Raw genomic sequence first — 26657 nt, 5'->3', positions numbered from 1 at the left:
AAGACCATCAGATTGGATTAAGTGAGGACACTGAATTGTAGTTATATTCTGATAAGACATTGAGTGGATAAAGTGACTGCATAGATTATAGATAAAAGGATGGGAAAAGATATTTTGGGAAATCATTAACTAAAAGAAAAGCTGGAAAGCTAGGGTAGGAATCTATTATAGTCCACACAAAACTTGGGACAACAAAAGAACAAGCGAGAAGAGAAAAAAGCAATAGGGTCAAGGTTGGAGCTCAATAGAAGAGTACTGGCTTGCATAGATGAAGCTGTTTTTGATCCCTAGCATTGTAAAAAACCAAAAAGTATGTGTGTGTGTGTGTGTGTGTGTGTGTGTGCACATGTGCGCACACGCATGCGAAGCATGCATTTGTCTAATTATCTGGAGAAAAGTCCAGTTTCATTTACTTGTAAGTAAAGTTTATTTCTAATTGAAACACAAATCATGAAGCAGAGGAAAATGTTTACAAGTTTTATGTAAGGGTTAATTTTCTTAATGCCTAAAGAACTTCTTCAGATCAATACAACAAAGACGAGAGTCCTTAGAAGAATGGTTAAGGGCTATAAATAAATATTCACAGAAATGACCTCCAAATACATGAGAAAACCTCAGGGCTAAAAGTGTGTGGCCCAGTGGTAAAACACTTTGCCTTGCATGTGTGTTTTATCTCTAGCATCAAAAAATAAAAAAAGAAAAGAAAGAAAAAGAAAACAAACTGGAAATGGTTGGCTCATGCCTGTAATCCTAGCTTTAAGAAACTTCACAACCATTCCAGGGGACCACACAGAGGCAGGCACAGGAGAAAAGATTATTATAAGGTTTATTAGAGGGGCCTTATCTCCCTGGGAGAGGGAGCACATGGCATCTGCCCCTATCCAGGCAGCAGGTAGGTCTGAGGGGAAAGTGAGGGTGGAAGTGAGGTAAGTATATGCAAGGTAGGTCTGGGCAGAGAGAGGGAGAGGCTAGCTTTATGGTGGGAACTCTAGAGCAGGGAGAAGCTCAGGTCTAGGTGGAGCAGAGCATCAAAGGTGGGGATAATACTAACATTCCCCGCTTTGTTGTTTAATAAAATAGGGGTATCAGGTGGGGGTTGTGGGCAGAGGTCATTTCTTCAGAAGCTACTTCTTGTTGTAAAGGGGCGAAGTAGTCAGGGGTCCTTGACTTGGTGCTGGGCCGGTACATCCAAGAAGTTTGGTTGTTAAAGGTCCTCATCTTTTCCATGACAATAGTTATCAGAGCCAGTAGGTGTCATGAGCTCTTTTGGGCTCTTTTGGCTATTTCCTGCTGACCTGTGTCGAGGAGTCCCTGGAGCTGGGGTCTTTAGGGTCCAGGTCTACTCTGGGCAAGGCAGGACACTGAAAGTGAAGTCTCTGGTTGCCTGTAGTAACAGGATGGCCTTGACTTGTTCCCAGAGGTGTCCTGGGTGGGGACTGTTACCCTGTTAAAAGAAACTTTTGGAAAGGTCAGGCAAAAAGCTGACAATGTGACAAGGTCAAAACATGAATGACATAGGAGAACACACACTGGCTATGGGCCAGAAAAGTTCCATTTGGAGCATAAGCCCAGTTGTGACCCATTACAAGGAAGGAGGTAATAACTAGACTAGGGGCAGGAAGGGGGTGTCTAGGGTTTTTTGTAACTGGGTAGGGGAGAGCACAGTGGACTGTTGGGAGTAACCAGTCAGAAGCTACCATAAATTAACAAATGCACAGGGTAGCCTTTTAGCACTCTGGTTTGCAAAAGCATTTTTTCTGGCTGGCTGAGGAAAGCTGATCTCTAGTGGCCCTAACAATGCCTACTGATCTCAATAGGGACATAATCTTGGGGCAACAAACTTTCTTTCCTTAATAGATGAATTTATGTGGCTGGTACCAGCCTAAAAGTCACACCAATTAGGACTTTGAGCTTATACAGGGGGGTTGGGATTTAAACTATCCCCCACATTTTACAACTTTAGCTTTTTACTATTCACTATCACAGAATACTGACAAGTTTCTACCCAGTTATGAAGTAGACAGAATTGGGTATTAGAAAGGCATGCTTACAAACTACCTTCCCATGACCTCTGGGCTCTGATCAATTTTTGAAGGGCAAGCACAAGTGACTCCAGGATCTGACACCATCTCTGAGCAGTGGCTTATAACTGCTCTGGATGCTTCATCATTGCCAGGATCCCAGGAGTGTCTTTCTCTATGCTAGAATAAATGCACTTTTGGCATTTTCCCTTGGTCAGTCACTGAACATGAACTTTGGGCCTGAGCACTGTCTCTCAGCTCTTCAGCTCAATGCTAGCACTCTACACTTTAAGCTCCAAAGAAACTCCATTTTTCAGCACTCAGCTAGCAGATTAGAATCTTTACAAAAGGCCACTTGACTCCAATTAAAGCAAAAAAGATGGTCATTGGGAGTAGTTTTATAAGCATGGTCTTATCTGGAACTTCTTAAGGGCCAAAGTTATATCTGACAAACTTGTAAGCCTCCTTTGCCCTTTCTACATATACTGGTTAAAAAGACCTGGTCCACACCAACTTTTGCAGCCTGGTACCACTGGTTTAGTCAGCTGTGACTTTGTTTTGTTCCCTGGGCATTTTCCCATGCATGGGAACAAACTGCATCCTGAGTTACTCTGGTCCCTTGATCTGAAAGGAAGTTGATTGGCACACAGGAGAGAAAATGGGGAAACAAAACCTTAGCCTTAGTTTACCAGTCATGATCAGATGTACAAGATTTAATTTTCAGCATAGATGGACATAAGGAATGACATAATCACAGCCCATTTAATTTTTAAAAATTACTTTCCTGAGGCCTTTTAAAACTATCTGTTTTTTGCAGTCAGATCTCAAAATTTTCAAAGCAACTCAGATTAAATCAGTTTCCATTTGTTAGGTTTTTAAGAAGAGGTTGCCAAGTAAGAACCATACCACGCACGTGGTATTCAGGTAAGGGGTAGGTTTATTCATCGTTCTGGCTGGCACCAGGCCCGGTTGGCACTCCACGTGGCTGGGAAAGACCTGGGAAAGAGAGCTGGGAAAGAGAGCGTCTGGACCTGGGCTAGGCCTTATCTAGGGTATGGGCAGAGAAAGGTGTGGCCACATCAAATTCAGATGTGACCTCAGCAGATGTAGATGTGACCTCTTCCAGGTGTTCCAGTTGCCTAGGTAACGCAGGTACTGGGTGGAGACTTTGCTGCGAGGAGGGTGGAGTCTGCTCTCCATCCAGGAGCAGACCTTACACCATTGACAAAGATCTTTTAACTTTGAAACTATGACTGTTTTACATATAGACAAATAGACATGCACAAATCATAGGGAACGCTTAGATTTTAATATCAGCCGTCTAAGTTTTAGTCATCTAAATGATATTATTTTGCCTAATTGTGATGGAACCATGTGGTCAGTTACAAAAAAAAAAACCTTAGCCAATAACAAAAACTTTTCAGGAGACAGGACACCAACACAGAGACATAATAGTGCCTGGGCTAGTTGGGGAGGCTGAGTCAGTTTGGGGAAAGGGTCACAGAATTATGAGTCAAGTCAGCATGAAAAAACAGCTTAACTAAGCAGCTCCAGAATGGTTGGGGGGGGGAGGGGAGGAGCAGGGTCACCAAGAGCTTGAGATCCTATCTCAGCTCCTGCCTCTAAGAACTCAAGCACACCCATTACCTGAGGGGTGGATGTGACTCCATGTACCTCCAAGAGCTTTTTGGAGATTTACCACGATGCCAAGATGGTACCTGTTAAAATACTCTATTATCTGCCACATGATCAATGCTAGAGAGAACTCAAGATTTACAAAATTTAACAGAATCTCCATGCTTAATGAGAACAATATATCAAATACCTTTTGTTGAAGAATGTAGGAGTTAAATTCATCCTACCCAGTATCTTTAGTTGGAAGAAGGGAGAAGGTTACCTGAAGCTGATTTCAGCCCTTACCAGGAGGCAGGCAGAGTTTATGGGGTTGAGAGGAAGGGAAGGAGGGAGGGAAGGAGAGAGAGAGAGAGAGAGAGAGAGAGACAGACAGACACACAGAGAGAGAGAGATCAGGAGAGAGGGAGAGAGGGAAAGAGGGAAAAAGGGAGAGAGGGAGAAAAAGTTTTATTTGCCTGAGCTCTCACAGAAGTGGAGTTTAAATTTGGGGCCAAATTTGATTGTAAAGATTTTGTGTTCTTCCCATGGTAAGTGACCTTTGGAAACAGAGTGTCCTCAGCAGTGCAGTTTGGTTCCTTACAAAGGGAACTCAACAGCCAATTCAAGTAGTCACTGAATCATTGGGTCCCTTGGCCACGAAAGGTCTTCGGAATGAGACTTAGATACTGTAAGGTATATTAAATAGGTAGGTTCGATTAGGTAGCCGATGAAGAGAACACCATGCATTATTCAGGCAGGAAAAGAAATTTATTTACCAAACTGCTGCCCCTGCCATGCATGGTGGAGGGGCATGGCTGAAAAAGGAAGGGGGGACCCACCCCTGTGTCGCGACCGCCTCGACCCGCAAGGATGACGCGACAACAGGTTCTTCTCTCAGGCGGTTTATTCCGGACCTTGTTTACAGCTTCTTTTCTCCTACTTCTCTCCTGCCCGCTTCTTCCTTCTTCTTCCTGTTTCTCCTTCGCTCCTTGTTTCTCCTTCTTTCTCCTTTTCATCCGCGCCCCGCGCTCCGGTTATAAGCCTCCTGGATGGCCAATCCTGAAGCGCCACGTGGCATATACTGATAGGACTGCAAACACGGAAGCAAACTAGGAGCCAAGTCATAGCCATATAAGGAGTTGTTTTTTACAGAGAGCACTCGGGGAAGACGGAAGGCGGAAGCCTGCGCCATCCTAGGTCACAGCCGCACCACGCGGCCCTGCCATTTTAGCTACAATGTTGCTTTTGCAGCCGTCTTTGGTCGCGCTCCCGCAGCTCTCCACACCCCTGGGCCATGACTTATCTAGGCCAGGGACAGGAAGAGATGTGGCCAGGTGGGGAAAAGGTGTGGCCACACTGGATCCGGATGTGACCTTAGGGTCTGGGACCTTCCAAAGGTCAGATGGGAGGCCTGTGACCAGAGGTGGCCCAGGATGTGACCTAGCAGGATGGGAAGGTGACTGCTTCCAGGTCTGCCAGTTACCTAGGTAACAAATACTGGGCGGAAACTTAGTCAAGGGGTAGGGAGGTGCCCTGTGCAGACCTTACAGATATTTGGCCAAGCTTTCTGGGGCCTGGAAGCCCCCACGGAGGCCCAGTGTCCTGAACAGCAGAATCTAAGTCTCCAGACTGGTCACTTACCTGGTAGTAGGAATGAATTAGCCAATGTTGGATGGGCAGGGGGTAGAGCACTTGCTCAGGAGAACATTACCTTGGTGGTCCTCTGGCAATGGCATTGTAGAACTGCAGACTAGGTCCCAGGGTAGCTGATTGGACCCCTGTCCGAAGTGGAGGGGGGAGCAAATACACGGAGGAACCTATCTTGGGTTTTGAACACCAAATGCAAGAATCCTTCACTACTGTCCCAGGGGACCATGCAGAGGCAGGCAAGCACAGGAGAAAGATTATTGTAAGGTTTATTAGAGGGGCCATATCTCCCCGGGAGAGGGAGCACAGGTGTCGTCCCCTATCCAGGTGGCAATAGGTCTGGGGGATGAAGTGAGGGTGGAATTAAGGTAAGTGAATGCAAGGTAGGTCTGGGCAGGAAAGATGGAGTGGCAAGCTGTATGGTGAGAACTGGAGGGGGGGGGCAGGGAAGAGCGCAGGTCTATGTGGAGCTGAGGACCAAAGGTGGGGATAATACTAACACTAGTTACTCAGGCAGCTGAGATTGTAGGATTATGATGGTTTGAAGCCTGCTTAGACAGGAAAGCCTGGGAGACTCTTATCTCCAATAAACTACTCGAAAAAAACTGAAGTGGCCCTGTGGCTCAAGTGATAGAGTGCTAGCCTTGAGCAAAAAGCTCAGACACAGTGCCCAAGCCCAGAGGTCAAACCCCACAACTGAAAAAAAAAATCCACAAAAACAACAACCCCAAAACCATGCACTAAAAAAAGAAAGAATAAAGTTTTTTTGTTTTTGTTTTTTTGTCAGTCCTGGGGCCTGAATTCTGGGCCTGGACACTGTCCCTCAGCTCTTCAGCTCAAGGTTAGCGCTCTACCACTTGAGCCACAGTGCCACATTCAGCTTTTTCTGCTTATGTGGAGCTGAGGAATTGAACCTAGGGCTTCAAGCATGTGAGGTAAGCACTCTACCACTGAGCCACCTTCCTAGCCCAAGAATGAAGTTTTAAACTATGCTCAGATACAATGTTGAAAATGATTGATTGGTAAAGATCTAAAATATTGATTAAAGCCTGGGTCAGACAGCTTGTAGGGTATAATGTGACAGCATCAGTACATTGTCAGCAGTGGTATACACAGATACATTAATAGAGGACAATTTGGCAATATTTCTTTGTGTGTGCCCATACTGAATCTTGAACTAAAGGCCTCATATTCTCCCTTACCTTTTTTGCTCAGAGCTAGTGTTCTACTATTTGAACCACAGTTCCAATTTCAGCTCTTTGGTGGTTAGTTGTAAGAGTTTTATGGTCCTTTCTTCCTGGTTTAGCTTTGAACCATGATCCTCAAATCTCAGCTTCCTGAGTAGCTAGGATTACAGGTATGAGTTACTAGCGCCTAACACAAGATGCAATTTCACTTTCTGCATTTTTCTGTGATGGGAAGAGTTGTGCCCCCAAATGTTTGTGCTGAAATCTGATACCCCCAAGGTAACAGAGCCTTTGGGAAGGTGACTGAGTCAGAGGCCAAAGGTTATTTCTGCTGTGCAAAACTCAGACTCTGAAACAATGCATTAGCATTGTCTGGTGTGCTTGCAGGTGGCTCCCCAAAGAAAAATTAGGCTGGGCACTGGTGGCTCACACCTGTAAGCCTAGCTATTCAGGAGGCTGAGATCTGAGGATCACAGTTCAAAGCCAGCTGGGCAGGAAAGTCCGTGAGACTCTTATCTCCAATAAACTACTTGAAAAGTGGAAGTGACGCTGTGGCTGAAGCAGTAGAGCGCTGGCCTTGAGCTGAAGAGTGCAGGGACAGTGCCCAAGCCCAGAGTTCAAGCCCCATGACTGATCCAAAAAAAAAAAAAAAAGAACAAAGAAAAATTAGGGCTTGACAAATTTTCCTATAATTTTATGATTGAATTTCCAAAAGTTTGCATTATTTTATACTGTTTCTATAAAATAGTCCTTATTATAAAAGAACAAATATGGACTATTTAATGGGTAGACATAGTATAACTAAACTGTTTTCATTTGCAGTCAGACTCTTCGATTTCAGAAAATTTTAATGGTTCTATATCTTCACAATTTGAATAAGCATAATACTACAAAAATGACTATCAAAGTGTTAGTTTTATTTTAAACTTGTATTTTTTTAGATCGAAATGAAATTAAGTATTTTTCTTTTTGGCCATATTGGGGTTTGAACTCAGGGCTTTGTGCTTGCTTGGCTTGCTTGCTTGCTCAGTTGGTGTTCTGCCATTTTAAGTTATGCTTCCTGATTTTTGTTGGTTAATTTGGAGATGGAGTCTCCCAGATTTTTCTGCCTGGACTCACTTTGAACCTCGACCCTCCAGATGTCTAGGTTCTTTGGATCTTAGCCTCCTGAGTAGCTAGGATTACTGGATTGCACCATTGGTGCCAGGACTAAACTATATATTTTTAAGAAATTAAAATAAAAAGCCTAAGGGAGTTTCTTGATATTGCAACATACAAAGGACCAGGAAATGGCTTCAGCATACCTTGTATTTGTTGGTGTCTTTGTCTTGAGATTTCCTGGTCTCTAGAAGAGTAAGAAATGAATTTCTCTTACTTATAAGCCTTCCACTCAGTCTATTGCACTTTGATATAGCAGAACAATTGGGAAAGCTATCATTTATCCCAAAACTAATGAACAAAGTGATATGTGAAAAATTGTGTTAGTTGCGCTAGTATATATACTGGCAAAAGACTGATCACATTATACTAACATCTATAAAACACAAATACTATTTGCAATTACTGAAAATAATGAATTATTTCAGCAGTAATTCATAATGCTCCCCAAGATTAAGTGAAAAAGTAATGTGCATGACAGTTGTACAACCTATTGCTCTTCTATAAAAAGGAACTGAAATTGTTAGTGAACTGAGTCCCTTTCTATAGCTTAATTCACTCCTTCCCTTCTCCACAGCTTAGCATGCCCACTTCCTAGGCAACTCTAGGCCCATGTAGTAAAGGAAGAAATAATCAACTTCCAACCCCTTTTACCTTGGGATGTACTTCTCTGGGGCAGCTATCACCATATAAGGCAACTAGAGCCCCTTAGAATGACCTTCATGTCTAGACAATTGCAGGACTCTTATCTTCTATTTGGATAGCAGCCATAAATCCTAGCCTGCCATGATGAAGCCCCTGGCCCATGATGAAGCCCCTGGTCCATACCAGGGTCTCCACCTCCTAGCCCCTCCTAGCCCTCCTAACCCCCCTAGGTTATGTAGGTCACTCCAGACAATAGCCAGTGCTTCTTCTCATTCCTCCCTTGTGAAAAGGAGTCTTGCGGCCCCCACCCCTCCCAGCAATAAACCTTTCTTTGTTCTCTGTACCTGGATGTCTGTGTGGTTCTCTGGCAAAGTCTATTAATCTTAATTTTGCTAACAGAAATTATGTAAATTATAAGTGTCATCTATAAATGTATGTAAGTTTCCTCATAATGCACCAAATTTGAAAATAATGGTTGCCACTGGTTAGGAGACCTGATAGGTTGGTAGAAAGGAGTGAAAGGAAAACTGAAAACCAACCAACCCATCTAACTAGCAACTAGCAACTACTCATCACCAACCTTCTCATCTCTACAAAAAGAACAAAGCAAAACAACTCAAGAGAGATGATCAGTAAAACAAATTGCTGTGTGTGTGTGTGTGTGTGTGTGTGTGTGAGAGAGAGAGAGAGAGAGAGAGAGAGAGAGAGAGACTTGGTATTAAACTCACAGTTTTACACATACTAGGTAATCACTTGACACTAAGCTACATTCTCAGTCCTTAAAACATAGTTTATTTTGCAGGATCTCACTAAAGTTCAGCCATTTGTTCAAACTTTAATATATAAAGTCAACACAATTCTGATCTCAATAATTACTTTTTATTTGTGTTTTTTTGTTTTGCTTTTAGATAGTGTCTCACTAAGTAGCCCAAGCTGGCCTTGGACTCAAAGTTCCCCAGCTTTAGCCTCCTGTGCTGATTTTCTTCCTAAGTGGAATAAAACCACAAATAGCATGAAGGGTCTTAAAAAAGGAAAAAGAAGGGTTACTTGCCTTATGATATATAAAATGTTACTGCTATGCAATGATAAATAAAATACCAAGTTATTGGGAGAAGGATAGGAAAAAAATAAAGCAACAGAATAGAAAACATAGAAATAGACCTGCTTATAGGTGAAAATTTGAGAAATGACAATTGTGTTATTGTAAGCAATTAGAAAGAAGAAACAGGCAATAAGTAGCAATAACATAATTGGTTTTCCACTTTAAAAATAACTAGATCTGGGCTAGGAAGGTGGCTCAGTGGTAGAGCACTTGCCTTGCATGCCTGAGGTCCTGGGTTCGATTCCTCAGCACCACATAAGCAGAAAAAAAAAGCCGGAAGTGGCGCTGTGGCTCAAGAGGTAAAGTGCTAGCCTTGAGCTGAAGAGCTGAGGGACAGTGCCCAGGCCCAGAGTTCAGGCCCCACGACCAGACTCCCCCCCAAAAAAAACCTAGATCTGTGGGGAGCTGGTGGCCCATGCCTTAATCCTAGCTACTTAGGAGGCTGAGATCTGAGGATTACAGTTTAAAGCCAGTCTGGGCAGGAAAGTCTATGAGACTCTTATCTCCAATAAACTACCACAAAGTCAGAAATGGAGTTATGGCTTAAGTGGCAGAATGCTAGCCTTGAACAAAAGAAGCTCAGGGACAACATGTGGGCCCTGAGTTCAAGCTCAGTACTAACACACACACACAAAACCAAAACCCAAAACACAGAGTAGATCTGCTCGGCATTAGGAGCTCACGCCAGTAATCTTAGCTACTCAAGAGGCTGAGATCTGAGGATCATGGTTCAAAATTAGCCTGGAAAGGAAAGTCATGAGACTATCTCCAATAAACTACCAAAGAGCCAGAAATGGAGCTATGGCTCAAGTGGTAAAATGCTAGCCTTGAACAAAAGAAGTTCAGGGACAGCACCCAGTCCCTAATTCAAGCCCTAAGACCTGGCACACACACACACACACACACACACAAGCAAACACCAACAAAAGACTAGATTTCTTCTTTAAGAATTCTTTTTGTTTGATGGTGCTAGGGATCTAACCCAGGGCTTCCCACATTCCAGGCAATTACGTGATCTGCCACTGAACTAAACTCCTAGGTTTTTACAGCCTTCTTTTAAGCTGTGCAAAAAAATAAACTGAAGTTGAATTAATAACTACATATAATAAACACAAAATTTTAATCTTCAGGTAACATAGTTTGTTCATTCATGCTTCAAATACTCATTGAGCTAATATTTTGTCCTGAGCACTGGCCTGAGGATACAGCAGTGAATAAAAACAAATCCTGGTTCTTCTGATGTTTTGTATTTCCAGCAAAGAAGTCATGTATCATCATCATGGGACAAGCGCTATGGAGCCAACAAAGCAGAACAAGGGAAGAAACTGTGACAGCAGCACCTGGTTGCTCTTATTTTGTTTGTTTGAATTTGGGGCCAGTTCCATTGGTTGAACTCAGAGCCCCACACTCTCCATCAGCTGTTTTACTGTCAGCTGATGATCTACTACTTGAGCCACATCTCCACCATTTTTTTTGCTGGCTAATTGGAGATAGATTCTCCAGGACTTTTCTGCCTAAGCTGACTTTGAAACCTCATTCTTTTTTTTTGGGGGGGGGGTCCGGTTATGGGGCCTGAACTCTGGGCCTGGGCGCTGTCCCTCAGCTCTTCAGCTCAAGGCTAGCGCTCTACCACTTGAGCCACAGTGCCACTTCTGGCTTTATTTTTCTTTTTGCTTATGTGGTGCTGAGGAATCTAACCCAGGGCCTCATGCATGCAAGGCAAGTGCTCTACCACTGAGCCACCTTCCCAGCCCTGAAACCTCATTCTAAGCCTCTTGAGTAGCTAGGCTTGCAGGCATGAACCATTGGCATCCAGCTCTTTTTCTTTTCTTCCTTTCTTTTTATATTTTGGAAGATGGTACTGGGTGTTGAACTCAGGGCCTTGCACACACAAAGCATGTATTCTAAAGGTAAGTCATGCCCTGAGCCCTTTTGGGCTAGGATCTCATGTTTATGCCCAGGCAGACTTGGATCTAAATCCCCTCCCTTTTTTTTTTTTTTGCTGGTACTGGGGTTTGAATTTAGGGAAGCCTTCACTTTCTTGGCTTGCTTGCTTACTTGGCTGTCATTTTACCACTTGTGTCATGCCCGAAGCACAGACTTTTGCCATTGATTTTGAAGATGGAGTCTCATAGACTGTTCTATCCAGGCTGGCTTCAAATCATGGTCCTTCAAATCTCAGCCTTCTGAGTAACTAGGATAACAGACATGAGCCCTGCCCTACCCCACACCTTGTCCAGCTCTAATCCTCCTATTTATTCTTCCTATTCTTCCTAGGATGACAGGTATGTACCATCATACCTGGCTATTGGATGAGATGGAGTCTCATTAACTTTTGAACTTGGTTGACTTTGAGCCATGATATAATCCTGCTCTTTTCATCTCTAGTAGTTGTGATTACAGGCATGAGTTATCACTTTGGCTGTGTTGCTTTCTGATACAAAATGTAAGATATACCTTAGGGGGGAGCTAAAGAACCAGGGGAATTTAGCTTGTGGAAATCTGAGAGACTAAAATTTTAGGTAACAGAACCAGCTGGGATGTAGTTTGGTGGTAGAGTACTTGCCTCCTACACACCAGGCCCTGAGGCAGGAATGCACTTGGTCCTTGAAGAACAGGAAGGCCAGTATGGATACATTCTGGGAGAAAAGAGTAAATGAGAAAGTACAGGAAGACTATACAGGATGTGAAAAGCCATGGTAAGGACATTTGAAGGGCATGGGAAACCATTGGCAGATTTGGCTGAATGGCAGATATGACCTACTCATCTATAAGGATTTCTCTAGCTATCATGAAGAAGGCAGACAGGAGAGGTGCAAGTGGAGAACGAGGAGCCCAGCTGAAGACTACAACAGCCCAGGCCGAAAGTATGATGACATGCCCTCGGGCGGGAAGTAGATCAGTTCTGACATACTTAGAAGAAAGGAAAGATATTATTTGCTGGGTTTAGGATGGGAGAAAAGAAAATTAAGGTGTGGATACTTAAGGTCCAAGTCACTGGGTTGACAATAGTATCTTTCAATAATGGGTAAAGTCTGTGGGAGGAACTGGCTTTGGGAGAACAGTAAGAACTTGGCTTTAATCATATTAAATAAGAGATGCCTATCAGATATCAAGAAGACAGCTTAATAATACATGAATCCAGAGATCAGGCAAGAGGGAAGATCCTGAGATGAGAATATGGGATGGGTCAGTCATGGGGCTGAGTAACCACCTGATGAGTTAGTGTTCACAGAAGGAAGAAAGATCCGAGGACCTGAGCATTGAAGAGTTCTAGTTTTAGAACTGGGAGAGAAGAAAAGGAATCAGTAAAAGAGACTCAAAAGGAACATTAGGTAAGATTGGAAAAGAGCCAAACAGAAGATGTTCCAACAATGAGGTCTGATAATGCCGAAGACTGCTGAAAAGCCAAGGAAGATGAGGAGTAAGCATCTGTTACTGGATTAATCAAGTAGAGATTACCTGTGATCTTGATAATAGTTTGGGGGATGTGGTAGCAGTGAAAGCATGTTTAAAATAAACTCAATGAAGAAAAGAAGAGCAAGTGCAGAGGGTATAGATATGATCTTATTTTTGAGTTTTCTATAGAGGAAGAAAGGAAAATGGGTGATAGCTAAAGAGGGCATATGCTTGTTGTTGTTTGAGACAGGCCCTCATTTTGTAGCCCAGGGTGGCCTAGAACTCTTGATCCTCCTGCCTAAATCTCCCAAGTGCAGGGATAACAGGTTTGTATCACCACACCTAGCTAAATATATGGTTTTTGTTTAAGATAGGAAATATATGAAGTGTTTGCATGAAGAATAATATCCTCAAAGAAATGAGGAGTGAGATCCAAGGGTAAAAAGTTCCAGTGTTGGCTTCCATGGGAGCATCCATAGTTTTACTGTCACAGAGGGGAAAGCAGAGAATTTGGGAATCTGGAGCATGCTTAGCTGGTTGGTGATATTCTTCAGATACCTTCTATATTCTCAGTGAAATAGGAAATAAGGTCATTGGCTAAAAATAAGAGGAAGTGAGAGATGTAGGAAGTTTGAGGAAAAAGGAAAAGTTATGAATTAATTGTCTATAAGAAAGAGGCTGAGAATGTAGCTTAGTGGTAGAGTGCTTGCCTGGCATGCATATAGCCCTGGGTTTGATTCCTCAGTACCACATAAACAGAAAAAGCCAGAAGTGACTCAAGTAGTAGAGTGCTAGCCATGACCAAAAGAAGCCTCGGGGACAGTGCCCAGGCCCTGAGTTCAAGCCCCAGGACTGCCAAAAAAAGAAGAAGAAGGAAGAGGAGGAGGAGGAGGAGGAAGAGAAAAGGAAAAGAAAAAGAGAAAGAGAAAGAAATAAGAGTGTCCAGGCACCGGTGGCTCATGCCTATAATCCTAACTATTTAAGAGACTGAGATCTGACCATCCTGTTTTGAAGTCAACCAAGTAGACAAATGTGAGAGACTCTTATCTCCAATTAACTAGCAAAAACCCTGCAAATAATGGTGTGGTTCAAATGATAGAACAACAGCCTTAGTGGGGAAAACAAAAAACAAGCAATAGTGTGAGACCTGAGTTCATGCTCCATAACTGGAACAAAACAACAAAAAAGATTATTAGTGGCATTGAGAGCAGTGATGATTAAAATGAGTCAATCCTTGAAAGAGGCAATTGAACTAGACGTTAAATAAGATCTTCAAGGAGAGAGGTGTGTGGTAACTTGGAGATCTGAGATGATTAAAAAAGTAAGGGCAAAACAAGGGCAAAGTCTACCAGCAAAGGAGCAGTGTTTAGGACATGCAACTTAAATTAAAGAATCTGAAATCAAATTCATACAATTATAAGAATCAATTATAAGAGTGAACAGGGAACATATAGAAGAGCCACTGATCATGTAGAATGATATTCAACATGTACACAAGCTGAACCTCAGTAAGAGACAGGAAAATGTAAAATAAAAGTCTGAGAGTAGCAAGCACTAGGAATGATGGGGAGGAATACAAGTGCAAACTAGATGTCACCATTCTGGAAACAAATTTGGTAACATAAATGTCAGGGTGCTCTCTGACCCAGCCCTCTCTTCCCAGATAAAGTCCAGGGAGAAGCTGGTACATGTGTGATTCAAGGAGGTGGACGCAGGATGTTTAGAGCCCATTGTGTGCAACAGATAAAATGTAAACAACCGACATGTCCATCACAGAAAAATGAATAAGTAAGCTGTGTATATTTATATAGTACTTCACTGCAAGTGAATAGATAAGACATTCCTGTTCAATTCCAAAAACATTCACAGTTCAATTGCAAACACATTAGTCTCTGAAAATCAGGAACTTGCATGATAAGTACAATGTGAAAACACCACTTTTGGTAAAAGTATAAAAGCAAGTTATATGATACTTATTATTTATTAGTAAATCCATAGAAGGATGTAAAAATATAGACAAAATGGAAAGGTAATATTATGGATAGAGGCCACCTCTGAGGAGTGGGGAGGGTATTTTAATAAGAGCTGGATGAAGTTCAATGTGTGATTGATTGATTTGATGGCATTGGGAAATGAACTTAAGGTCTCACTCTCTGCTAGGCAAGCACTCTACCACTTGAGCTATGCTTCCAGCTTCTTTTTGCCTTGATTATTTCCAAGGTAAGATTTTGCTTTATGACTGGGGTGTGATTCTTCTACTCCCTTGTGTCAGTGGACATGACAGGACTATGCCACTGTACCTAGCCACTGGGTGACACACAATCTCTTTTTTGTGCTAGTAGTGGGCCTTGAATTTAGGGCCTCCCGCTCTCTCTTGACTTTTTCTGCTCAAGGCTGCCTCTCTACCACTTGAGCTACACCACCACTTCCAAGCCATTTGTTGTGATGGAATCACATGAACTCCATTTTGCTTGGGTTGGCCTCAAACTACAATCCCCTGATCTCATCTTCTAAGTAACTAGGATTACAGGCTTAAGCTACCACACCAAACTGATGTTTTGGTTTTTATCTTTAAAAAAATTGGAGCAAATAAGCAATGCAACATTCAGTTAAATGTGGGTGGAGGCTGCTTTCTTTCTCAGGCATTTGAAATATTTCACAATAGATTTAGTCCATGGTAAACTTAGCAATGACACTACTTTCAAAGAACAGATAAACACATTTTTAAAACTCGGGGAACCTTACCATTCAGTGTCAGCCTGTCAGTTTGTAAGTGTTTCTTGAGAGCCTGAATTGCATAACAACGCCCTCAGCTCTAGGGTGCCTGGGGTGAAGAAGCTGACTTACCAAGCATGTCATAAAAAGTAGAAACATATCATGCCTTATGACAAACATTCCCCAAGAGGATTCTGTGGTGATACTGATGGCTTGGTCTACAATGGATTGAGTTTGATAAAAGCAACCTATTGTTGTAGCTCTCCAGGACTTTCCCCATGTTGTCTCCTGGCCATAGGAGGCATGTGGATACATTTATCTCCCTTTTCTGTGTGATACATAAAAAAAATTTCTTTAATCTTGGTGGCATTCTGAGTGCCAGGCACACATGTCCACTCTCCTCTCTGGATTCTCTTCCTCTTACTTCAAGAATCACTCTTGGAAATTGGGTGCTGGCAGCTTATGCGTATAATCCTAGTTATTTAGGAGGCTGGGATCTGACAACTGCAGTTCAAATCAGGGGCAGGAAGGTGGTAAGACTCTTAGCTCCAATTAGCAAGCAAAATGCTAGAAGTGGAAGTGAGGCTCAAGTGGTAGAATATCAGTGTTGAATGAAAAAGCCAAGCAACAGCTTAAAGTCCTGAGTTCAATCCCTAGTACCAGCAACACACATACACACACACACACACACACATACACACACACACATATATTTATTTTTTGGGGGTGGGGGTTGGTTGTGGGGCCTGAATCTGGGCCTGGGCTCTGTCCCTCAGCTCTTCAGCTCAAAGCTAGTGCTCTACCACTTGAGCCACAGTGTCACTTCTGGCTTTTTCTGCTTATGTGATGCTGAGGAATTGAACCCAGGGCCTCAAGCATGCAAGGCAAGCACTCGACCACTGAGCCACCTTCCCAGCCCCTGGGATGCCATATTTTGATGAGATGTTTTTGTGACTCATCATAGGGTTTGGGAGTGTAGTGTGAAAGACACAGTGTGAGCTTAGGGGCATGTGTGAAAGACAAGGGAGAATGGGGTGGAGCTCCTATATAACAGACTGCTCCCAGATCTCCAAAACTACCTGACCACTGCTGATCCAAACCTCTGTTCAGGAATCTGCAGACAGCACCTGAGTCCATTGATTCAAGGTAGGTGTATGTGTTTCCTTCAGGAGTCTCCCTGGGGACAGAAGGAATAGGGACTAGAGAGACTGAATCCTCTAGGTTTCTTTTCTTTCTTTCTTTTTTTGTCAGTTGTGGGGCCTGAACTCTGGGCCTGGGCGCTGTCCCTCAGCTCTTCAGCTCAAGGCTAGCACTCTACCATTTGAGCCATAGCACTTTTTCCAGTTTTTTCAGCTTATATGATGTTGAGGAATTAAACACAGGGCCTCATGCATGCAAAGCAAGCACTCTACCACTGAGCCACCTTCCCAGCCCAAGGACAGGGAGAATCTTAAGGTCTGGATTTAAGTTCTACCAGAGGAAGTGGTTGCCTTATTATTCTCCTTGTATCCAGAGATAAAAGGTCAAATCTTCATTCTTTGCTGTAGTATTGGTCACAGTGAGAGACTCCATTGGGCAGAGCTCTTGCCATGCTCAAAGGTCTAGGCCTTGCCTGTTCCAAGTCAAGAGATCTAGGTAGAGCCAGAGAAGGAGGACCATAGGGCTCTTTTTCTGGCCTGGAGTCTCCTGTGGCTCTCCCTTGAATTCTTCTGCCATAGAGCTGGCTCTGAAAGGCATCTGAATGAATGGTGCCAGGAGCAATTAGGACTGACTTTAGCCAAAAGGTAGGGATAGCAAGCAGCTCCTACTTCCACTCTCCTCCCACAGTCCCACTCTGGCCAGGCTCCTGTCTGTACCCAGCCCTCATAGAATGTACATGCAGGCTGGAGCCCTAGCCTAGGACTGCTACTCACGGTGTTTTTACTACAGCTTACAAAGTGGAAGCTTCCCGTTCCCGCAGAAGAATGGAGTTTCACTCTCCTTCTCCCCACCCTCCCTCTCTCCCTCCCTCCCTCTCTCCCTCCCTCCCTCCCTCCCTCCCTCATTTCCTTCCTTCCTTCCTTCCTTCCTTCTTCCCTTCCTTTGTGCCAATATTGGGGCTTGAACTCAGGGCCTGGACATTTTTTCTTAGCTTTTTTGCTCAAGTCTCACACTTTACTCCTTGAGTCACAGCTCTTTTGGCTTTTTGGTGGTTAATTGGATATAAGAATCTCAGTTAACTCCTATCTCAACTAATCTCCAGACTTTTCTCCTGGACTGGCTTTGAACCTCAATCCTCAGATCTCAGTCTCATGAGTAGCTAGGATTGCCCGTGTGAACTGCTGACAACAGAGGAGAGTAAATCAGAGTTCTGTCTGCCCAAGTAGGGTCATTTGTCCACAGAGGCATTAGTGTGCCACCTGGGCCTGACCTTGACTCTGAAATCTTCCTCTAGGGGAAAGCAGTGCCATGCTTGCTACCTGTTGTACAGGGTGAGGAGAGAAGGCCTACAGGGCTCTTTTAGATGCTCAGAAGAGTCTGCTGGCACTCTCCTGTAACTCTCTCTGTCTTGGAAGTATATAAAAGTTTCCATTATGAATGGAACATACCATTTCTGAAAATGTAATAATGGTCCAATTTTAATACAAGTTACTTGAAAGCTCTACACACACAGCTAATTTAAAATTATAGGATATTAACAACAGATGCCACCAATCACAACTTTCAATTATTGTAATTTTATATTCAAAGTTGGAGAAACTATTTTGAAAAATCCCCAGAATTGGTCTTTAATAAAAAGCAATCCTTTTTAGAATCAATGGAACTTTATAGATATATGGCAAAGATAGTACAGAGAGTTGCTGTATACCCTTCACCTAGTCCCCACAGTTAACATCTAACACGCAAGCATACATTTACCAAAACCAAGAACTGACAAGTTACAATACTACAACTTTACTCTAGTCTTTATTTATAGTTCACAATTTTCCCACCATTACTCTTGTCCTGTTTCAGGACCTTATTCAGGTCTCCACCTTGTATTTATTTATTTGTTAGTCCTGGGGCCTGAACTCTGGGCCTGGGCACTGTCCCTCAGCTCTTTAGCTCAAGGCTAGCACTTTATCACTTGAGACACAGCGTCACTTCTGGCTTTTTCTGCTTATGTGGTGCTGAGGAATCGAACCCAGGGCCTCATGCATGCAAGGCAAGCACTCTACCACTGAGCCAACTTCCCAGCCCCTCCACCTTGTATTTATTTAATCCTGTGTTTCTTTGGTTTCTTCTTCTTTGTGACACTTTCTCAGCCTTATTTTTCATGACTGCTAACAGTTTTGAAGAGTTTTGGTAAGGACATTGTAGACTGTTCATCATTTGGGGTTTATGTTTACCTCATGTCTGAACTGATGGATTTTAGGGAAAAATGATAGCATGGAAGTGCTTTCTTATCTTGTCACATTAAGCAAAGGAGTACTGCGTGTTAGCAAGCCTAATGTAGTGACCTCAACCTTGATCACTTGAAAGTGTCTGTCAGATTTTTCCACAGTGAAGTTACAATTTTTCCCTTTTCCATATTTTCTAGAAATGAGACCAGCTCCAGGTCCTCCAAATTCAAGGGAAGAGGTCAAGTTTCTCTCTCTGTCTCTGGCCAATACTGGGGCTTGAACTCAGGGCCTGGGTACTGTCCCTAGCTTTTTCACTCTAACACTTGGGCAATACCTCTACTTCCAGTTTTTTTGGTGGTGAGTTGGAGATAAGAGGCTTAAAGACTCCTCTGCCTGGGCTTTGAATTGTCACCCTCAGATTTCAGCCTCCTGAATAGCTAGGATTACAGGCATAAGGCACCAGCCCAAGGCAAAAATTTATCTTCAAATGAGGAAATCTACCTAATGTAGTATTTGCAATTCCTCTGTAAAGAAGACTAGTTTCTTCTCCGCTATTTAGCTATTTAACTAGTATTAGTTTTTTACATTAGTATGGACACACATATATATATTTGTTTTATACTTTGAATTAAAATCAGTATTTTGTTGTTTAGCAGGTTCCAGTTTTGGCTGTCAGGAGACTGGCTCCTGTATCCTTTTTTAGTTTTAAAAGATTAGTTTCTTTGTTATGTATGTTTATTTACTTAAACCATTTTTTGAGTAATTGCTAATTTTCTCCACTTACAAGATGGTCCAGGCTCATCTTGTATTTTTCCTATTCTAGTGCTAGGATCCGCCATTTTGCCAAGGAATAACTGGGCAGCAACTCCTTGTCTGAATGCTCCTCCTTTTTCTCCTCTTCTTTCTCCTCCCCTTCCTTTTCTCCTCTGCTCCTCCCTTTTCTCCTTCCCCTCCACTTCCTCCTCTCTGCTTCCTGCTTCCTCTTGTTCTGACAGGGTCTTATATGAAACCCAAGCTGGTCTCGAACTCAGGATCCTCCTGCCTCAGCCTCCTGAATACTAAATTACAGACATGCACCATCAGGCCAGGCTAAAAAGTAGATTTTAAAGTGTAAAAGTATTATATGCTTTTTATAGAAAAGTTGGGAAGTAAGTACAAATAAAAATTCAAGGAAAAATTATAGTTCCATAACTAGAAGAAAATCATATCTAGATTTTGATATATCTTGTTTTTAAACTCTTGTTAGTTTTCTTTTTCAACTTTAATTTCTGCTTTTATCTTTATGTTCTTTTTTTTTTTTTTTTCTGTTCCGGAGGCTTGAACTCAGGGCCTGGGCACTGTCTCTGAGTATCTTTTGCTCATGGTTAGCACTCTGCCACTTGAGTCACAGTGCCACTTCTGGCTTTTTCTGTGATTTAATTGGAGATAAGAGTCTCATAGACTTTGCTGCCTAAGCTGGCTTTGAACTGTGATCTTAGATCTAAGTCTCCTGAGTAGCTAGGATAACAGGCATGAGCTACCAGCACCTGGCTTATGTTTAATTTTTAAAAAATTGATCTTGTTAGCATTTATCTTTTGTAACTTTTGAGTGAAAGAAAATTTCAGGGGTTGGAGGCGTGGCTAGTTGGTAGAATGCTAGCTAATGAGCAAAAGCAGTAGGTACAGAGTTGAGTCCTAGTCTCGGACCTATAAAAAATAAATTTTTTTATAGCTTTTGATTATTTTCTTTCTGAAAGTGTAAAGATCAGCCAGTGCTGGGGGCTTATGCCTACTCAGGAGGCTAAGATTTGATGATAGAAGTTCAAAGCCAGCCAGCGCAGAGAAGTCTGTGAGATTTTATCTCCAATTGACCACCAAAAAGCTAGAAGTGAAACAGGCTCAAGTGGTACTTGAGCAAAAAAGCTAAGTGACAGTGCTCAGGCTCTGAGGTCAAGCCCCAGATCTCTCTCTCTCTCTCTCTCTCTCTTTCTCTCTCTCTCTCTCTCTCTCACACACACACAGAGTAAGGTTCATTTTATCCTCTCATTGTATTGATCACATTTCATGGAGTCTGTTCTTCTGCAAAGTGTTCATGTAGTTCTTTTTCTTTCTTTTTTTTTTCTTTTCTTTTTGTCAATTGTGGGGCTTGAACTCTGTGCCTGGAAGTTATCCCTCAGCAATTCAACTAAAGGCTAACATTCTACCACTTGAGCCACAGTTCCACTTCTGGTTTTCTAGTGGTTTATTGGAGATAAGAGTCTCATGGAGCCGGGTGCCAGTGGCTCATGCCTGTAATCCTAGCTACTCAGGAGGCTGAGATCTGAGGATCGTGGTTCAAAGCAAGCCAGGGCAAGAAAGTCTTATCTCCAATAAACCACCAGAAAACTGGAAGTGGCGCTGTAACTCAAGTGGTGGAAGGCTAGCCTTGAGCTGAAGAGCTGAGGGACAGCGCTCAGGTCCAGAGTTCAAGCCTCATGACTGACCAAAAACAACAACAACAACAAAAAAAGAATCTCATAGACTTTGTTGCCTAGGCTGGCTTTGAACTGTGAGCCTCAGATCTCAGCCTACTGAGTAGCTAGGATTACAGGTGTGAATCACCAGTGCCTGGCCATGCAGTTGTTTTTAAGTAGTGATTTATGCTTGCATTTTTTCTTCCAAAAATCTTTTGTGTGAAAGGAGTCTGGAACACTTGTGTCTGGGCTATTTTCCTCTCCTGAAGACATTTAGGTCTGTGGTTTTCTTTGGGAAGACAACCATATATGCTTTCAATAATTTACCAGAATTTTTATGAACCTTTTTCATTTTGCCTTTTTTTTGAATTTGCTTTCTTTCTTTAAAAACAAACAAACATTTAAGTAGTTGTATAAAAGGGTTTCAATTCAGCAAATCATTCTATAAATATAATACATCTCTTTCTCTTTAAAAAGTATCTTTTTGGGTCAGGCACTGGTGCCTTCAGTCCTAGCTACAGGGGTCTGAGATCTAAGGATTGCAGTTTGGTTTGAAGCCAACCTGGGTAAGAAAGTCCCTGAGAGTCTTATCTTGAATTAACTACCCAAAAAGCCAGAAGTAAAGGTGTGGCTCAGTGCTGGAGTGATAGCCTTGAGCACAGAGCTCATAGACAGTGCCCAGGCCCTGAGTTCAAGCTTTAGGACTGGCACCAAAAAAAAGTAGCTTTTTGGCCCTAGGCAGTGGTTTAAGTGGCAGAACATTTTCCTAGCAAGCAGAAGGCCTCAGAAGAAAACCTGCTTGCTAACACTGTGATCTTGCAATGACAACTTTGTCTTGCAAGGCCATCTTATCACTATTTTTTCATGGCCTTTTCTCTGTGTACACACTCATCTCTGGTGTTTCTTCAGAGTGACCAGATTCCTTCTTCTCATAAGGACTCTAGTCAGATTAGATTAGGACCCACTCCAATGTTATTATTTTAACTTAATCAACTCTTTAAAAGTCTCATTTCCAAAGTATTCTGAGGCACTGAGCATTTGTATCTAGTGGAGGGTACACAATTTTGCTACTTAAAATTCCTAGAGACAAGCCAGATTGAAAGCCAGAGAAAATACATACATGTGTAAATTTTATATGTTGAAAACAGAAGTAAACTTGTCTATTTTTAGACAGCTATGGTTTTCTTCCCTATGAAAAGTTAGGTCAGTTTTCTATACTACTTCTTCACTTGTGTAAGGGCTTTATAGTGGTGTAAAGACTAGAATAGGAAATGTACGCATTATCCTGCCCATGCAATTGTAACCCCTCTGTACAGTATGTTCACAAATAAAATAAAATTAAAAAAAAGACTAGAATAGGCCACTCAGAAAGAGGAATAAGGCATATGGAATAATAGAAGACCCTGAATAGCAAAATCAATCCTTAGCTGGAAGAACAGCACTGGAGGAATATAAATACCAAGCTTCAAACTGTAATACACAGCTGTAGTAATAAAAACAGCATGGTACTGGCACAGGAATAGGCCTGTGGACCAATGGAATAGAATTGAAGACCCAGAAACGAACCCACAATCCTATAGACACCTAATATTTTATAAGTGAGCCAGAAACACAAGATGGAAAAAAGACAGCCTCTTCAACAAATGGTGCTGGTAGAATTGGCTATACATGCACACAAAACTGAAGATAAAAAAATATATCTATATCTATCACCATGTACCAGAATCAACTCCAAATGTATCAAAGACCTCAAAGTAAGACCAGATATCCTGACAATGTTACAGAAAGGGATAAAGGAAACACTAGGGATCCTTGGCACAGGTCAAAACTTCCTAAGAAAACATTCAGAATCACAAGTCAAAGAAAGACTGCATAAATGGGATTGCATCAAACTGAAGAGTTTCTGCATGGGAAAGGACATAACCAGCAAGATACTAGCTATGCATCAGACAAGGGCCTCATATCTAATATATACTCAGCTCAAAAAATGAAAACTCACTAAAATCCTCAAAGACACAACCACCTAACTAATAAATGAGCTAAAGACTTAAAGAGAGATTTCTCAGAAGAAGTAAGAATGGCCAAAAGACATATGAAGAGATATTTGACATTTCTGGCCATAAAAGAAATTCAAATCAAAACAACATTGAGATTACACCTCACCTGTTAGAATAGTCAGTATCAAGAAAACTAACAATAACAGATGCTGGCAGGGAAGTGGCAAAAGGGAACACTACTATACTGTTGGTGGGAATGTAAACTTGTTCGACTACTCTGGAAAGCAGTATGGACGTTCCTCAAAAGAGAGGACCTCAAAAGATAGCTTCCCTATGACCCAGCAATCCCACTCTTGGGCATCTATCCAATTGATCACAAACCAGGCTACACTAGAGCAACAGCACCACCATGTTCACTGCAGCATTTACCATAGCGAAGATAGGGAATCAACCTAAATGCCTTTTAGTGGACAAATGGATCAAGAAAATGTGGCATATATACACAATAGAATTCTATGCTTCTATCAGAAAGAATGACATTGCCCCATTCATAAGGAAATTGAAAGACTTGGAAAATAGTATACTAAGCAAAGTAAGCCAGACCCAAAGAAACATAGGCTGAATCATTTTCCTCATTTGTAATAACTTATAAATCTACAAGTAACCTCAATGGAGAGTAAAAGACAAATAATTACACCTGGACATAATTAATAAAAGAACAATATAAACATTCACTCAATGAGAACAAAGGAGGATATTCTTAGGAGAGGATCACAAGGGCTAAATAGCTATGTGCATAAGTCATGTAAAAGGATGCTTATCAAAATGAACTCCAAGAAATGGAAGCAAGAAGTTCTTTTTTTTTTAATTATACAGTTTGTGGTTCTTTTTTTCTTTTTCTTTCTTCTTTCCTTTTACCTTTGGCTTATTCTCTTTTGATTTTGGTACCCTTTGTCTTGTATATAAATTTATCTGATTTGAGGAGGGGAAGGGGAAGCCCAGAAACAGTGGGACAAAGGGTGAACCAATTCAGCAGTGAAACCCACTAGACACTATGTTGGAAATGAACTATTCAACTTTAGCAGGAGGGAAATTGGGAAGGGAAAAACTGGGAGAGAATGAGGGAAGGGATGACACTGTTCAAAAGGAAATGTACTCATTACCTGAATCATGTAACTGTAACCTTTTTTGCACATCACCTTTACAATAAAATTTAAAAAAATAAAGCATTATCCTAGAAAAAATAAATGGAACCATAAAGCCTTAATGACAGAAAAAGAAAGAAAGAAGAATAAGAATTAAATCAAGATGTGCCATTCTGACTACTCAGGAAGCTGAGATCTTGAGGATATGGTTTTGAGGCTAGCCCTGGCAGAAAAATTCAGTAGACTCAATCTCCAAAGTAACCAACAAAAGCCAGGGTTAGAGATATGGTTCAAGTAGAAGAACAACAGCCTAGTAAGCTCAAGGCCCTCCTACTCCACCCAAATAATTAAATCAGGATGAAAAGTGAATATTAGAGAAATTATGATGAATTATTTTAGTTATTAGGACCAAAAAGGAAATCTATACTTTTCTGAGCATGAGAATCATTTATTTACATTAAAATTATTATTCAAGCTGAATGCTGATGGCTTATTTCTGTAATCCTAGCAAGTATGGAGACTGAGATCTGATGATTGAGGACAGTCCATGAGACTCTTTTTTTTTGGGGGGGGGTCTAGTTGTGAGGCCTGAACTCAGGGCCTGGGCGCTGTCCCTCAGCTCTTCAGCTCAAGGCTAGTGCTCTACCACTTGAGCCACAGAGCCACTTCTGGCTTTTTTTTCTGCTTATGTGGTGCTGAGGAATAGAACCCAGGGCCTCATGCATGCAAGGCAAGCACTCTACCACTGAGCTACCTTCTCAGCCCCCCATGAAACTCTTATCTCCAATTAAGTAACAAAAAAAATTGCAAGTGGAGCTGTGGTTCAAGTGGTAGAGTGAGTACCTAGTCTCGAATAAAAAAAGCTAAGGGATACTACCTAGGCCCTCAGTTTGAGCCCCAGTATTGTACAGGCACACAAAAATATTCACTAGAAAAAGATCAAGAAGTGGAGCTATGGCTCAAATGGAAGAGTGCTAGCTTTGAGTAAAAAGGTCAGGGACAGAGCCCTGGCACTGGGTTCAAGCCCCAGGACTGGCATAAAAAAGGAAAAAAATCAAAATGCCTTTGTCTTCTATACCATCCTTTTACCACATCACCTTGTACATGCCTGCATTACTCTGCAGGTGTGCACTCTGAACCTCTCTGTTCCACTCTGGTCACTAGATTCTGTATCTGGAAGATTATTCAATCCTGATACCATTCATGCCTTGTTCTAGCCTCAAACTCCCCCCTCTAGCCCTGAGCATTACCATAGTCCTTACAATGATGAATAAACCATTTCTTGAAGATAGGGTCTTATTTTTGTTGTTGTGTGTCTCAAGAGACAGGATTGTGCCTTCATGCCAATGCTTCTCAGGACAGACCTTAACCCATGATGGAAAGAACTCAGAATACATCTCATGAGGGTGACAACTGTTCTTGTTTGCGAGGGACCTAAGGGTTTCCTGGAATGCAGATCTTTTAGTTCTAAAGCCTGCAACCCTGGGAAACTGAGATGGTGCACCTAGTTCCTAGTTCTCTTGGGTTAGCTCTGGAATTGGAAAAAGTTGCTCAGAGTTCCTCAGCAGGATCAAACTGGAGATTCCACAGAGGTAATCTGTTTGATCATGTACCACTCTTGGGGTATCTTCTCTTTCATGTACTTTCCATTCTTCTAACACTTCCCTTTACTTCCCCCAAATGACTAGCCTTGTAGTATGCTTCTGAAGGTAGCCAGTCCAAGATAATTACTGTTTCTTGGTCATTTTATTAGCTGGTGTGGAGGTTTGAAATGAATGTGTGGACTGAGCGACAGTTATTTCAGATTTCAGACAGTCATTTCAACACTGGTGTTGCTGATGTTGTTAAAATGACACAGGTTGCCACCACACCTTTGGGCAGGTAAGCCTGTCCAGGATGAACTAGTGGGCAAGAGAAGGCAAGGGTAGAGGCCTTGTGAAAGCTTTTGGAATCCAAAAGGAGTGGCTGGACTTTATCTAGAGCTCAATGAGATATATTGAAGGAAGCAACTTGCTTGTTAGATGCACTAAGTTTAGCATCTCCGATGAGAAGGTGATTGCTATGGCTTTAGATGGGGACCTGAGAGCAGAGATTATTGCAGCAGGCAGAGGAAAGTCAGAAACAAGATTTAAGAAGAAACAAGTTCAGGGCTGGGAAGGTGGCTCAGTGGTAGAGTGCTTGCCTTGCATGCCTGAGGCCCTGGGTTCGATTCCTCAGCACCACATAAGCAAAA

General features: G+C 42.1%; 1 protein-coding gene across 1 annotated transcript in view; it reads left to right on the top strand.

Moving 5' to 3' along the window:
* The window catches only part of LOC105992464 (dehydrogenase/reductase SDR family member 2, mitochondrial-like), a 67390-nt gene that overhangs the window by 31592 nt on the left and 9141 nt on the right, over window positions 1-26657 (top strand). The window contains exon 3 of the mRNA XM_013025325.1: window positions 26178-26305. Within this exon, the coding sequence (XP_012880779.1) occupies window positions 26178-26305 (128 nt within the window). The remainder of the gene's footprint in view (window positions 1-26177; window positions 26306-26657) is intronic.

Source organism: Dipodomys ordii, unplaced genomic scaffold, assembly GCF_000151885.1.
Source record: "Dipodomys ordii isolate 6190 unplaced genomic scaffold, Dord_2.0 Scaffold84, whole genome shotgun sequence".
In the NCBI taxonomy this organism is placed as follows: Eukaryota; Metazoa; Chordata; class Mammalia; order Rodentia; family Heteromyidae; genus Dipodomys; species Dipodomys ordii.
Note: the sequence above shows the minus strand (reverse complement) of the source record. Positions and strands in the feature narration are given on the sequence as shown.